General features: G+C 35.7%; 1 protein-coding gene and 1 pseudogene across 4 annotated transcripts in view; one reads left to right on the top strand and one right to left on the bottom strand.

Moving 5' to 3' along the window:
- The window catches only part of CHN1 (chimerin 1), a 179,045-nt gene that overhangs the window by 63,863 nt on the left and 98,769 nt on the right, over window positions 1-16,413 (bottom strand). For 2 of the 3 annotated variants that reach the window (XM_019653728.1, XM_019653727.1), the window contains exon 6: window positions 10,529-10,817. In XM_019653728.1, the coding sequence (XP_019509273.1) occupies window positions 10,529-10,817 (289 nt within the window). Of the gene's footprint in view, window positions 1-8,485; window positions 8,510-10,528; window positions 10,818-16,413 lie in introns of those variants that run through there. The other variant, XM_019653729.1, reaches the window with a different exon arrangement.
- On the top strand, window positions 12,976-13,843 carry LOC109388746 (transcription factor BTF3 pseudogene; annotated as a pseudogene). Its single transcript, XR_002125254.1, has one exon. The product of XR_002125254.1 is annotated as a transcription factor BTF3 pseudogene (transcript).

The following is a 16,413-nucleotide window of genomic DNA, read 5'->3' as shown; positions in this document are numbered from 1 at the left end:
ACACACTTTATCTAAAAGGGAACAAAAGCAATTCACTATTCACATTGAAATAAGTGGTAATTAGAATGTTATGTCCATATGATACTAACTAGTTCTGGCTGAAATAATACTTTCAAGCCTCCCTGTGTATGCTGCTGATGGAAATTATGGAAATCCTTTCCCCTCAAAGTGCTTCATTAATTTAGAACTGGGTAACTCTAAAGGGTATACACAAGCTTGGCTATGATTACACAGGGAGCTAATGCGTTACTTTCTATATTCAACAAATTCAGAAATGTTTTCTCTCATGAAAAATAGATTTTAAAGATATAGATTATTCCAAGAAAAAACAATTGTATATGCTTTTAATTTATCCCCAAAGTTAATGAACTTATAAACTTAAATTTTTGGTTATCCTTATTCCTAGAGCAATATTGAATCTTATAACTAACTATTCTGGAAAGAAATCTTTTACTTGAAGGGAAAAGGCCATTTTGCAAGAATAGACAAAATCTGAATTAAGAAAGTATATTAAAATGACTTGAGTAATCCTTATCTGAACTAAACAAAAGAAATATTTTTACTTGTTTTTTAAAAAAGACTACTGAAGGAAGGTTTATAATAATGACATAAACAGCATGCAGGAAAAAGACCACTGACTACCAATCATTTAAGAAGATGATTTCCTGGCAAAAAGAGCTTCTCCAGCTATACCCCTGTTTCTTCATCATTTAAAATGATGAGGATAAGTTTTAAGTTCTTGTTTTTAAATTTATTTTTATTTATTAGTTTCAGGTGTACAAAACAACATAATGATTAAACATTTACACACCTCACAAAGTGATAACCCCAACAAGTCTACTACCCATCTGACTCTGTACATAGATATTACAATACTATTCACTATACTCCTTATACTGTACTTTACAGACTGGTACTCTCCTCTCTCCATCACTACTGCCAGTCTTTACAGCCTTAAAAAACACTAGACCTCCAACTTGCAGTCAATAAACTATCTAGAGTTCCAAAAAAAGGTCATAAGAAGAGGCTTTGGAGCCTGAGGCCTGCTTGCTTAGAGAGCAGTTCCACATCACTGGAGGGCCTACTCTAGTCAAGATGCAGTCCAGTCAATGACTAAAATTAATATGCAAATGATATAATCTATTTTTAAGAAATTAGGTGGAAGTCAAAGGTCTGCCTACATTAACATTCCCCTCATTCACTCACATTCCAATAGGTTTTATGAGGGAGAAAGGAGAAAAGAATTCTCCTTGAATTTCTCCAAGAATTTTATACAAACCATGATCCATCCATGGGAATTTGTTACACAGGAGAATGCCATCTTGGACAGTGTAGATGCCTGACCACTGCACTGGTGAAGCTGAAGCGGAATAATATTGTATGTCAACTATAATTTAATATAAATATAGTCACAGGATATGGAGTATAGCATAGGAAATAGAGTCAATGGAATTGTAATAGATATATACGATGTCAGAGGGGCAATAGATGCGGGAAGGGGTTATCACTTTGTGAGGGGTGAAATGTCTATTACATTGTTTTGTACACTTGAAACTAATAAAAAAAAGTTTTAAATATAAATGACCTTTTTCTCTTAAAAAAAAAAAAAAGAGAATGCCATCTTCACCTGGGCCTGGGAAAGGATAACTCTACTCTACAGGACTTGAGTGGGTTGCACTGCACACTTCCGAACCTGTAGGGCGAGAAATCTAAATGCTTTAGAGAGCTCAGTAAAGCTGGAAAATAATCCTACAGTGGTATTCCACAGGGAATTCTGGAATCATACCACTACCACAAAGAATGCATTTTCCCATTTGTATAGCTGGGAGGGGGAGGCAAAAATGGTAGTTTTTCCCACTGTGATACCTGGTATCACATGGTACAGTTCACACTCAAGATAGTAGGGGACATTCTACTTTCCCAACAACTGTGACTGTGACTACCACCTGCTGGGGGACCTATTCCAGGCCAGAGAGGAATGGCGAAGGGATAGCCAGTGATTAAATGAGAGCTGGCCACCTTCTAGCTTACTGAGTACTTCTGGCTCAGGTCCAAGATCCTAGCAGAGCAGAGAAGCTCTTCTCCTTGTACCTAAGAGTCCTCTCTCACCATCTGCCCAAATTTATTGAAGCCTTTATTACAGATTAAACAGGGAACAGGCCAGGATGATGGGACTGAAAGCAACAAGTCAGAGTGCCTTGCAATCACTACTGAACCCCAATAATTCCCTCGCTGCTCATATTTCCCAACAAAATTTTACCTGAGAAATTTTATATCTAAAATCAGATAAGGAAGGTGGGTACTTCAAGACAATCAGATGATGTTTTTATAACAAAAAGATAAAAGATAAAGATAAGGTATGCTATAAATGTAGGAAAAAACTAAAACATTAAATAGGATGGCACCTGTCATATCAACACTTTAAAAAAAATTTTTGTCCAGACAGAAATTTAATCATGTTGCCCCAAGGTGGGGTGTGGCGGTAGGATTTTCTACAAAAGGGTATGAGGGAACTTTCTGGAATAATGAAATGTTCTATATTTTGATTGCAGTGATAGTTACACAGGTGTATACATTTGTCAAAGCTCGCCAAACTGTACACGTTACTGTGCATTTTACTACATGAAAATTATACCTCAATACAGCTGACATAAAAAGTTCTTGGAAAATGAGCCTACCTACAGAGATATGGGCTCATCTGTAGTTTCCCCATTACACAGAAAAACAGAACTTTCCCAAGCGACATGGGACTATAGTGTTTACTTTACTATGAACTTGGGCAGCAGCCCAAAGTCATTCTAAAGTTATTAAGCAAACTATACCCAGAGCAGAGATCCCTTCCTGTTGAGTGGGAGAAAGGAAGAGAGGTGTAAACTTTTTAAGAATGCTAAACCATCCGCAGCTTGTATAAAGCTTCTGCTTTTGGAGGGAAATTTTACGGTAAAGGTGACGTTTTTAGCAAACACTGCTGGTAAATAATTACAAGCTGCAGTAACTCAGACATTTTCACAGAAAACGTTGTATGAGATGTAAAACGGAATAATGTAAACTAGCTCATCTGCAAACCTATAGCATTTAGTAAATTTTCACTAAACAGTGAGGAAATAGAGGGTGATAGGGCTGATTCATTCAAGTGACTGAACAAACCACGGTGAAAATAATGTAGCAGCGCACTAAGCGGAGCCATACAAACAAGGGCCTGATTAGTAGCGGTTATACAAGCCTATAATTTCTCATTGGAATAATCTAATTATTGCAGTATAATGCTCATGTTTGAAAAATTTTGACCAGTTTTAGTAGCCTGAAGGAGACCCACGAAGAGTTAAGGACTGACTTATGAAGACATATAAAAACAATTAACTTCTTATAACTTGAGTAAGAAAAGGCTCAGGGCGTGGCTATGATTTACCAGTCTCTAAGGGATCTAAATATTAGGGGGAAGGAGAAATGATTCCAAATATAAAGGGGAAATGTGATGGAGCAAAAGGGTAAGATGGAAAGTACAGATCAAAATCACTGAGCACGAGATGTAATGAAAGGTTTACTGACAACTGGAGAGCCAATTCCTTAGACTTGCCCACAAAGGTAGTTTATGAGCAACATAGAAAGGCCAGGTTATTGCTTGACAGTCTTGACTTGCTTTGGATCCCAAAATGCTATCACCCTCCTAAAGCCACCAGAGTTGATTTCTATTTCACAAAGTTAAGTGGATGAGGATCTTGCCACCAATGGTTATTTCCTCACCAAAATCCTGAAAACTCTGAAATAGCAATTGTGAAGGAATTTCTAATAGCTTCCTTTTCCAACCCTCAAACCAGTAATTTAAGAGTTATTTTATTTGTTTAATTGGCCCACATACAGAAACCTTCCAAAACTGCAGCTGGCTTGGAAAATTACAATTTGGTCTTCCGTTGGCCTGGTTCTTTGGAGCTGAGGAACTAATATTTATCTTCCATCTTCCTCTTTCCATCTGGTTTTCCCTAATGGCTTTCAATTACTAATCCTTTCTGTGGGTGATAAGGTGGAAGGACAGATGAGGTTCACAAAAATAATTTCCTGGGCCCAATATGAGTTTTCTTTAATCATTTTACAAGCATGAGATTCTCTGGTAGGTTCCAGATTGTCCCAACATACAACTGACAACCAGTTCGGAAAGACACCATTCCACACCATCTTGGCTTCTTTGAGCATATCCCTGAAGAGGTGCATCTAACCACCACTGTCACAAACTATTTCATGTGGCAAAGACAATTTTTCTGTACCTTAGATGCTTTACCTGTGGGATGATAAACTGAGGAATGGCCCTCCTTACCTCACAGGGACAGTCTAAGGATTCTGAGTTCTTCAAGGGAAAAATGTAGAGTATCAAATCAAGTTGAATTACTATACTTTTTTTTCCTCGGTATCAGGTCAGATTTAAATTAGGGCCTTAGATTTGGCTGAATTCATAAAATACATTCATTTATTTTTTCATTTAGTCAACAACTTTTTATATACAACTCAAAGTGCTGAATCAGAAGTGAAACAATATTGAGGAATGAAAGCCTCGAAACTGAGGTGGAATGCCAGGATATCATATTAATTTCTAATCATGATTCCGAAAAAATCAGTGTTCTTATCTATGAAAGTGTTCTCTGTGATCTACTAGGCTATCAGCAGCAAACTCAAATCAGAGTAATTACAACTTAATATGTATTGAACTCTTACAATACTATACAGATGATACAGGCAGCTTGCCTCTTGCTATCCAAGATGCCTAAGTATGAATTAAATAAGGAAGAAATAATGAAAACTTTAAAATGTAAGTTCTTCAAGGAAGGCCTTTTAATTTATATGTCTTGTATTCCTTCCCTGTTTCATTACAAATAGGAGACATACAATGAGTGCTTAATTAAATGCAATTAATTGTGATCGGAGATGAGTTAGTTCATGGAGCCTAATGAACAAATGGGGACGATATTTCTGCAGTGCTCTTTAACTTGTTTATGTTCCAATATAAGTTTTGAGTAACAAGAATTTGTTTATATAGATAGATCATGAAAGACTATTTAGAAAATAAAGTGTGAAGATATTAAGGCAAAGAAAGGAGAAGGTTTACCCAGCTGGAGTAGAGACAGGCAGACTTAGAAGGTAGGGGAAATTTGAGAGATCCTAATGGGCTCAACATGGAGTGCAGGTTCAATAGAAGTTCACGGACAGGCAGGGAAGCAGAAGGCTTTACGTGTCTTACTTTCAAGGAAAGTAGAGTTAAAATATTGGTCAATACTAAAATGCAAATTCCACAGTAAAAAAACCATATTTTAGCCTTATAAGTCATTAATATATTATTTGGCAAAGACAAATGCTTCCTGACTGGACATGATGAGAGGTACCACAGTATTAATAAAAGAGAAAGTACTTTTTTGATGGAGCAGTTATTAGTCTTCGCATGTTATCTTGTGAACTCAGAGGGCAGTTCAAGCATTGGAAGGAGGGAGCCTGAAGAGACACCAGAACATGCTGTTTCTTACAAAGGCTGGGAGAACAGTACTCAGTACAACAGCATCCATGAACGGGCGCCCGGTTGGGGAGCGCTCTGATACCGGAGTGTGATAATGAGCCCCACACCACTACGTTTACAAGGAGACCACATTACAAAATCTAAGTAATACTCATAACTACCAGTGCAATGGCATCTCAGTGACGGGGGCAAATTGGAGCCCCAGGGAGTAAAGACTTGCTCAAAACCCCACAGACTAACATATACTTATATACCAACCATGTAGACTTCAAAAAAAAAAATTTCTACTTGATTTCTTCAGAAGGATGTTTACAGAGGAGGACAAACCCACTATTGGAAGTTCTGTATAGAAGTTGTAGCCTTCCTCATAAATTACTAAATTGGCTTTTTAATGCAAGTAAGTGACCTTGGGCACATCTGGCAGTTCTCTAAGAGGCTATTCATCCTGACCTCTGGTCTTAACCTTGAATGAGGCACAGTGGAAATCTGAGCATGTTTTGGGCGACAGGACACAGAGATGGATGTGGAGAAGGCAGGGCTAGGAAGAAGAGCAGAGGAGTACAGTTTGGGGAGGAACAGGAAGGAGAAAAAAAGATAGGCCCCAAGGAGTGAGAAAGCACAAAATCAAGAAGTAAACCACAGTCTTCTGCAGATTGCTTTATGCCACCTACTCCTGTGGTATTGTTACTTTCTAATGATTAAGTTTCAGTATGGACTTCCTGCTGATTTCTATATGAGAGTATATGGATACAGATAATGTGATATATTTTTTGAAGCAAAGTAAAAACATTTACCGTGTTTCCCTGAAAATAAGACCGGGTCTTAAATTAATTTTTGCTCCAAAAGATGCATTTTATTCATTTATTCATGTACAAAAACTACATTTATTCAAATACAGTCATGTCTGACTGACGAGCTTAACTGGGGCTTATATTTGGAGTAGGGCTTACATTACGAGCACCCTCAAAATCACGCGAGGGCATATTTTCCAGTTAGGGCTTATTTTCGGGAAAACACGGTAGAAGAGTTGCTTTGTGAGATACTACGACAATTAGCAGACCAGACTATCTGTGCTCCTTTTACTATTTCAGGGGGCAAAGGCTCCTGTCATTTATGGAGGTACCCAAAGAATTCCAGTAGTAATGGCAGTTTTAGGTAGGGCCCCAATTCCATTTCAACTTCAACTATCACAAGGCTTTTCAATATATATGTAGTCTGGTGATCCCTAAAGATATCTTTAAAAAAAATGGAATTTAAATATAAAAGAAATTCCTTAAGAAAAAATTAATATGACAACATGCCAACTATTGCTTTCATTTTAAACTTACAGGGAAAAATACACACACACACACACACACACACACACACACACACACACACACACACACACGTCATTTAGCTTGGTGCAGTTCCATAAAATCAACATATTGGTTTTGCAAACCCTTTTGCTAAACAGGTCCATCCTTACATGGGAGACATGTTTGGAGCTTAGATAACTAAGTCCAAAAGTAAAGAGGTTCTGGCTAGATTCAGAGATCTGACTCAGAGTATAATTTCTGAAATGCAAATTATATGTTTTATTTGACAGTTTATATTATTTGCAGCTATACGAGACATTTTCTAACACATAGTTTTGGAGGATTTAAAACTACATTGTTAATAAGTGTAAAATTATCATAAAAAATATTGTATTCGGCCATTGGTCCAGTATCTGTTGAAGCAAACATATTATATTCACTACTTGGAAGAAGAAACTATTCAAATACAGTTCCAAGATAAATTTTTAAAAAGGAACTAATGAAAGTTAGGCTCTTGGCCAGTTTGGACTGCTAAAGCTAAGCTATTTTAAAAGAGAAGGAAGTCTGACTTTTCAACATGTTACAATTTTATGATTAAAGATCTCAATATTTTTTTATGTTTTTAATTGATATTTCAAGCTGAGGAAGCAACTTAAATAGTTAATAAAATAGAAAAAGAAAAATGACATAGTTATTACTTGGAAAAAAAATTTCCCCCTCACAGTAGGCCACCAGATTTCCTAGGGACAACTAAGTATCTCCAGGACTCACTTCCTGTGGCAAAAAACTTGACAGCCATTAAACCATCCTGCCAACCTTCCATAAAAGCTCAGATGCTCAACTTACACCTTAAAGACTGAAAAACAAAAACAAGGAATACTCATCATTTAGTTTTAGAACAATAAAAGACCTTAAGAGATCATCTGGTTCAAAATTTTCCAAAGTGGGATTCATAGAACATTATTTTCCTAAAATTTCCTGAATAGCCGCGGGCTGATTCACATTAAGTTTGGGAGCACTTTTGAGAGTCATAATACACATTTGGTCATTAATAAAGCTGAGAAGCCTAAAGAAAAGAAATAGTGAAGTTTTCTGAGAATCTTAATTTTATCGAACCTATTTGAAAACAGAACCCTTTTTTTCAGTTAAGTATTTATTAAAAGCCTATAAAATTAATGTTTTATAGATAACTCCTTGTCTTACACATGAAGAAACTTAAGTCCACATTAGGCTAAGGGATTATTTCAAGGTCATACCATTAGCTGGTGCATTAGCTAAAAACAGCTCGCTCCTTTCAAGACCCTACTTCAGTGCTTTCTAGTACTGTGTTGTCTTTTTCCTACAACACCTAGACTCCTTGAAGTATCACTGACTATAATAACCGCATCTTGGACAAAGCCCTTCTATTAAATGTGAGAAAATATAGTCTCAGAGAAATGAAGTGGTGTGCCCAAAGTGACACATAAAATCAATTCCTGTACAACTAGGACTTAGCTCTTATTTCCAACACTACTATTTTTTCCACAACAGCATACTAACTCCTGCAAAGCCAACACTTTTGCCTCTGCGGAAAAACTGCCATGGACAAGAGAGGCTTTAGTTATATAGGACCCAGTCAAAGGTTTATGAAACCATACTTGTGTCAATAGGTATTTTAAATCAGTTAAACATGATTGTCTTTACTTACAAATGTCATCCACTGTGACAGGGAATCAATGTTTCAAGCTGTTGAACAGGTCATCATCCCTGTCCTGTTGGATGACACCTGTAAATAAAATAAATCTATTTTTGAGTAAGTAGATTTTAAGCCAACTAGATTTAAGATGCATGCAAAGAATGATTTTTTAAGAGTCCTAGTTATGTACTGCTGCAGAAAGATTTCCCAGCGTCAGTTATTTCACTCTGTGTAGCTATCACTGGCCATCAGCAGAACAGAATCTAGGTAATGTGACATGTAATGTTGCCAGAATACATAATGAATCATGGACACTAGAGCTAAAAGGATCCTCAAGTTATTATATTATGTACCTCAGATTCTTGCCTCTGTGCATATTGTTTTTACTTTGTAGGATGGACAACCAAGGTCTTGGGAAGTTAAATGACTATCCCAGTGTTAAATAGCTAAGTGTCATTAGTTCAAGTTCCTTGATGATGAAAAGTACATGAAAAACACATTCACATAGGTTATCATTAGACTGATCAATTTTGAAAGACTCACACATATACATTAAAAAAATATTGACTTAGAATATTCAAGCACATCTGCATAAAGTGTAATATTAGTATTAGATATTTAAATACAAGCATTATTGAAAAATGCCACAAATGGACAATAATCCAAAGTGAGAAAATGGGAACTAGAGAGTGAAAAGGAAATTAAATACAGCATGCATTTAGGATTCTAAATTCTGGTTACTTCCAAAAAAGATTCGTAGTTCCTAACAAATATGAGCATATGAAAAACCCTTTTTTACAAATTTTCTACAGTCTATAATTTAAGACGTTGGTTTCTCTGTAGCCACAAAATGCTACTCTAAGTAAGACCTGCCAGAAACTAAAATTTGGACTGAACAATAAACATTTGTAAATTTCCATTCTGTACCCAAATACTCCAAGATAACTGGGAAGTATTTTAGGATGCCGCTGTTATGATGATAACATTATCACCAAACTCATATTGAGTGACTTACTATGTGCCAAGCACTATTTGATTATTTTACACTTACTATCTCATTCAATCAATTCTTTACAACAACTTGATTATTATCACAATTTTAAATATAAGAATATCAAAGCACAGAGAAATTAAGTAGCTTGCTGAGGTTCACTGAACTGGTAAAATTGGAAAATTTGCACACAAATCTATTTGGTGACAGAATCCAAGCTCAAACCACTATATAATACCACATTTCTTTAATATAGTAATTCAAGATTCTCAAAAATATAAGAATAAATGAACACAACTGTAATAACCCCCTTCAACTAAATCCCACTCAATATAAACATCAAGAAATTCACTCTTTTTTGGGGGTCGGGGGGTCTAGGGACAATTTTCAAAATAAAATACAACCAAGGAGTTAAAATTTCTGATGTTAACCTTAAACATATTACAATTAAAATATGACAAATGAAAACTTAAATTGTCTTTTATAATAAAAGAAAAGTAAACCTTCCTGATTCAATTACTTCCTAAGAGTCCATAAACAGATAACTCCTCCTGTTACTCAAGACTGATTGATTCTCAAAATAGTATAATAGCTATTGGTAGACTGAATTTAATCATGTAGACTTAAAAATATGGATATATATCATTTTGCTAAAGAGCAGAACTATTTATAAGGGGAATTATCTTTTAAGGGGAACAAAAAAGTAATTTTGATAGATATTGTGACTCTTCAATCTTCTTATGTAATATAGCTATCTTTTCTTGACCATAAGTTAATGCTTCTAAACCAAACCCCTGCACTTTTTTACTAGGGCATTTTCCCCACATATTTTTTAAAATGTTAAATTGATAAAATAGGAAATAATCAGGAGTACAAAAACTATACCTCATATTTTAACTAAACAAGAACTAAATATACCAAAGCTTAGCATGATGGAAACTAGACATTAAGGAAAACATGGCCTTTCAAAGCACTGTGGAGAAGTCAATCTCTTCTGGCAATAATGACTTTCTTATAAGGACCCCAAACAGAAGAAGATAAAGTGTGGTTTCATGGTAGCTTACCCTTTTCTCTGATACCCCATCCTGGCCTGTAGAATCTTTCTCATCATGTGTCTCTTTCAGGACTGGCATATGTTTTTGGTATGCTGGCTCTCTGTTTAAGGTTGTGTATCCTATGTGCTCATAAATTGGGTTTATCGTCATCTTGGCAATGTATTCTGCTGCCTTGGTTTCAATATAGAGAGTAATCAATCCATCAGTCACCAGATCGTGGATGGACTCAAAGCGCTTCTCCCCAACAAAGTGCTTTCCATCGTAGTACAGCCTGAAGTTTCTGGTTTGACTTCCAAATCTGCCTCAATGAAATGGGAAAGATGTTTTTAAGAAAAGTAAGCAAGTGAATTCTTTCTGAAAACAAAACAAAACAAAACAAACTACTGCTTTGTTTGTGTGTCTTTCTTAAATAAACTGTGGCTAATCTCTGAATCGTTGAGAATACAAAAAATTAAACTTTTGAACACAAAGAGAGAACTTGCAACAACTCGGGATAACTAGCCAAAAACATGACTATTTTAGAAGGAAAAATTTGTACTTATTTATCTTTTTAAGCCACTTCATTATGGAAAAACAGGGGAAAATAAACTTCATATCCTATTAGAACACATTCTAGACTCAATCAGTTAACTCCATGATATATGAAATTTCTACATTAACATGGTCTCTTCAAGTTCATCAACAGAAATACTCAATGCACTTTAGACCCCAGCATTCACGTCTTTCAATGGGAAAGCTCCATTTAGGGATCACCTGAGTGTGATGCCAGCTATCATTTAAAGTAGAGCTGATTCCAGAACCTGAGTCATACAGTAGGGCAGGATGGCAACAGAAACATACTTTTGCTATTTCTAGCCATGGGTCAATGATCTGCTCTTCCCTTTTACATAGTCATTCTTCTGTGTCTGCTTGTTAAGTGTGGGCAAGAAATGTTTGCAATATATATATGGCATATAAGTCATAAACTACTGGACTCTAGAAATTCTGTTCTCACTTTTGAGTTAGATTTTGGTGACATACTTTAAAATCTGGGGAAAAATGGTTTAGTTTTATGATAATTTCAGTATTTTGCTTCCTGTAGCAAACCTCAGAAATTGATCCAGGTTGGCATGCCTAGCAGCCGTGTCCTTGCAGAAGACAAAGGCAAGAACGTGCACTGACTTTAATGAAAGCTGATGTCAAAAGGCACCAGGGACCAGCCTCATGGCCTCCCAAAGGTAGCCTTGAGTGAACCGATTAAAAACTAAACAAATCAGAAAGGATATATTTAATTTCATTGTTAAAAATACAAAAACAGAGGTGAACTAAAATACTAAAAGAACACCTCGTTTCACACTAAAACAGTGTTTAAATATGACTGCAAACTTATGCAAAATATTATTCTGGTATAGGTTTTATTCCAGAAGGGCAGGGTTTAGAAACTCCTTAAGATTTTACTTTTAATGTACCCTTAAAAAAGGAAACAAAAATTTTTATAATGGCCTGAAGTATCTGTTTCTGTAGTTCAAATTAGACTTTAATAATTATTCACTCTAGAACCCAACATTTTATCCATGTTGGTCCTTTCTCTAAAATAATATTTATTCACCTTTTGGTTCTTTAAAAGCAATTACATTTGATTTACACTTAAGTAAATGATCCATATAATTCCGCTTTCCCATTCTCCCTTTTCCTCTAATGTTAAAGACATATTTCCCTCAAGTAAATTTGCATTTTAATGTAAGTCTTAAAAATTGGAAGGTAAAATTTCTACAAAGTTAAGTATAAAAGCTTTTTTCAGTTTAACATATTTTATTATTTCCTCTTTGCTAATGTACATTATCTGCTATCGAGAAATAAACATGGAAAGCCACTTTATAATTTTTATAAGGTTCTTCCAACAATAAACACTCATAGCATTGTTTAACATTAACTCCCTTCATATTTCAATTCATTCAGAGGTGTTTCAATGAAGGATTAGACCATTTTACTCCTGTAGCGGCTTATGATTATAGAGTGGGCATTTCTACAATGGGTATGGCACTGAAAATGAAGGCCATCCAAGCAATGGTGGTAGGCATTTGTCACTCAATTGTTTTCTGAAATCTGAGCAGTATGGGAGCACAGGGTGGAAGAAAAGATGGATAAACTGGCTTCACCTTGGTTGGGATGGTTAGACTGAAAGAGTATAAGTCTAGAGTTAGACTTCCTAGCAATTTACAATGGGGTTGTTTCTAATCCATTCAAGGAGAGGATTTCCTGGCTACCTCTAGGTTTTTTGGGTGAAAAAGACTAATCAAGTTTGTCCTTTATTCTTTCTCACAGTGACTTCAAGAGACCCTATATGTACTATTCACAATACCTTAGCCCACACTTCAACTCTATACTTCCAGACCAATCCAACTTCCAGTCTTCAGAAAACTGATCTGAAAACTAAATAAAGCTCATAATACAGGTTGGTTAAAACTGAATCTCGGCCATCTTGCGTCCCCGCGTGTGTGTGTTTATTCTCAGCTGGTCTGCCCAAGACCCCCTGAGCGCCAACCCTAGTCCCCCGCGCGGTCCCGTTTCCTCTCCAACAAGATGAAAGAAACTATCATGAACCAGGAGAAACTCGCCAAACTGCAGGCACAAGTGCGCATTGGTGGGAAAGGAACTGCTCGCAGAAAGAAGAAGGTGGTTCACAGAACAGCTACAGCAGATGATAAAAAACTTCAGTTCTCCTTAAAGAAGTTAGGGGTAAACAATATCTCTGGTATTGAAGAGGTGAATATGTTCACAAACCAAGGAACAGTGATCCACTTTAACAACCCTAAAGTTCAAGCCTCTCTGGCAGCGAACACTTTCACCATCACAGGCCACGCTGAGACCAAGCAGCTGACAGAAATGCTACCCGGCATCTTAAACCAGCTTGGTGCAGACAGTCTGACTAGTTTAAGGAGACGGGCTGAAGCTCTGCCCAAACAATCTGTGGATGGAAAAGCACCACTTGCTACTGGAGAGGATGATGATGATGAAGTTCCAGATCTTGTGGAGAATTTTGATGAGGCTTCCAAGAATGAAGCAAACTGAATTGAGTCAACTCCTGAAGAAAATAAAACTTGAAGAAGTTACTGGGAGCTGCTATTTTATATTATGACTGCTTTTTAAAATTTTGTTCATGGATCTGATAAAATCTCAATCTAATATTTTTAAGCCCAAGCCCCTTGGACACTGCAGCTCTTTTCAGTTTTTGCTTATACACAAATCATTCTTTGCAGCTAATTAAGGTGAAGAAGCTTGGGAATAAAGTTTGAAGCAAAGGTTAATAAAGTTCTTTGCCTAGTAAAAAAAAAAAAAAAAAAACCTGAATCTCAAAGGGCAAGAATATGAATTTCCATTTTGGAATTATGATTATTTTAAGAAACACTGCATTACTTTTACTAAAGAAACTGTAAGCTTTCTTGCCTACTATGTCCTGCACTCCCTTTTACTTTGGAAGTTACATAAAGAACAGCATCATAATAGACCAACAGAGAAAGTCACCCCTTCCTTGATCTGAAAGAAAATTTAAGTGAGGTGGTGAATGGATGTGTCTATTTTACAAAAAAAGAGCCACAACAGGGAGATGCCAAATCTAAAGGCAAAGAAAGAATCATTTCTTATAAAAGTTTACCACCCATAGATTGTCATTTATTCAACAAACATTTAACAAGACACCCAGGAACTATGTTAAATACAAGGTAATTCATAATAAAGTTCCTGTTTCCTTGGTAACCTCACTGGGAAATAGACAAATATAAAAACAAAACAATACAAAGTGAAGATGAAATGTTGAATTTCAGAAAGTTCATCTTTCATCTTTAGATTGATTTCTAAAAAATGATTATAAAAATGCGTATAACCTTGTTTTTATACATCAAGTTACATTTCTATAATATAGTAATTCATAAAACCAAGTGAATCCAATATCTCCCTCATGCTACGAAAACACATCTCAGAGTATACAGACTTAAGCTTACACAAGATCTCAGAGCTGCCACCTATGTCCAAATACAAAAGCACCTTGCAGTCTTGAAACAGGGTTTAGCCAGGGGCAGGCAAGTCCTGGGTCCTATGTGTTTAATAGAAAACCTAGAGCTTGGGCATCAGACAGATTAACTCTAAATCCTGGATCTGCCACTTCTTAACTGGGTGATTTTAGGAAAATCATTCTTCAAATTCTGCATCTAGAAAATAGGAATAACATCACCCTATCCCACTCGGTTGTGAGGATTACATAAGAATACTGAAATCAAAGCTAAGTATATAGCAGGTTCAATGAATGGCAGTCTCCTTTCTCCTTCTCTGTTAGCTTATGCCTCTGCAGGGAATGGCAGAATGAGTTATCAAACAATAAAGTAAAACAGAAAAGATACTCAATAAATATGCATTGAAGGGGGTTGAATAAATAACTGGTAACACTGGTTGTATAGGAACTTCTCTGCATTGGTTGATTTTATAGTCAAAAAAAGGCAAGAAGGAATATTTTGTGAATTTCTATTCTGGATGAATTTATTTTATTTTATCTTATATTTTTTATTACACTTATTTCTCCTGAATTAAGTGTATACTATTTGGTTAAACAGAGTGGGACTACAAGACTGCAAAGAGAAGAGAAACAAGGAGGGCCTTCCCACTGTGCATTGGGGGTTACGTCTCTGAGTTCAAAGGAGTAAGGTCAGTAAATATACTCATATTGAAAGCAGGACATGTTAAATGGATCTAGTGACAACTGCAGAACTCTAGACTCTGGAGCATTGATTTGTAAGAATTGTTAAAGCTAAACCGTTTTCTCTCCATTTTTATAGAAAATTTTCTTTTTATCTTTTCTTAAATTTATTATCTGCCTCTACCCTTGCTTTTTAATAGCTGTTCTTTCTTTGTTGAACACTTTTGAAACCATACAGGCCCAACTCTCACCTAGAGTTCAACCAGATGAAAATTCATGTTCTCCAAAATGGTACTGTAGTTAACAAACAGAAAAGAAAGACTGGGATAATCTGCCTGGAACTGCTACTGTTGTACATAATTACCACTTTCTAGAAAGAATGTCTTTTTCTCCAGTGATTCCAGGTTTTGGTTTTCATGTTTTAAAAAACCGTTTAATGCTGTGCCCAGTTGCATTCAGATGAATTTCAAAATACATAATTCTAGCAGCTAGCTTTAAAAAGCGAACAAAACCCTTAATGCCATCCTTTCTATTTTTTAGCAAGTAAATCATATTCATAAAAAATCCAGTCTAGGGGTACAAAGTGATGAAAATATGTATAAAGAATAGCCTTTGGGATTTTACTTTACTTTTTCTAAAACCAAGAATTAGCTCTGACTTGGGCCAAAGTATTTGGAAGTATCTCTTCAAAGGAAAGCTCCCAGCTAACAGATGTTTTCTGTTAACAAATAGAAAGCAAAACATATACAACACACTTGTATAAGTCAACAATAAAATGTTAGAACTATTTCCAAAAACCAACATGCAAAACAATTTTATTTATAGTAAATATATATTTGTGTATTGTTTATCAAAATCAAAGAAGCTAATTTAATGGTGAAATGCAAATATCTCATAAATTCATCTAATTATAAACATACCCTTGGAAGAAAGGTTTAAACTGAGACAAGAATATGAGGAGGCATTCACTTAAATACTAAAAAATGAATTTAGATGGATTAAATAAGAAAGGCTAAGGAAGAAAGAACATAGCAACACAGAATTTTAAAATATTTTCTACATTTAAAGCTGTTAGGACACTGCTTTCGTCTATCTTGCTATATAATGTTCGATGGTAAAATGGGCAAAATTATTAAAATATGTGAACTCATGATGATACGCCCTTGGCAGAATAAATCATCTTTAGGAAAGAAGCAAACCAGTGTGCCTAACTAAACTCCAAAAA

The sequence above is a fragment of the Hipposideros armiger genome, unplaced genomic scaffold (genome assembly GCF_001890085.2).
Source record: "Hipposideros armiger isolate ML-2016 unplaced genomic scaffold, ASM189008v1 scaffold_205, whole genome shotgun sequence".
In the NCBI taxonomy this organism is placed as follows: Eukaryota; Metazoa; Chordata; class Mammalia; order Chiroptera; family Hipposideridae; genus Hipposideros; species Hipposideros armiger.
The sequence above is the reverse complement of the archived record's forward strand: the minus strand, read 5'-3'. Positions and strand labels throughout refer to the sequence as shown.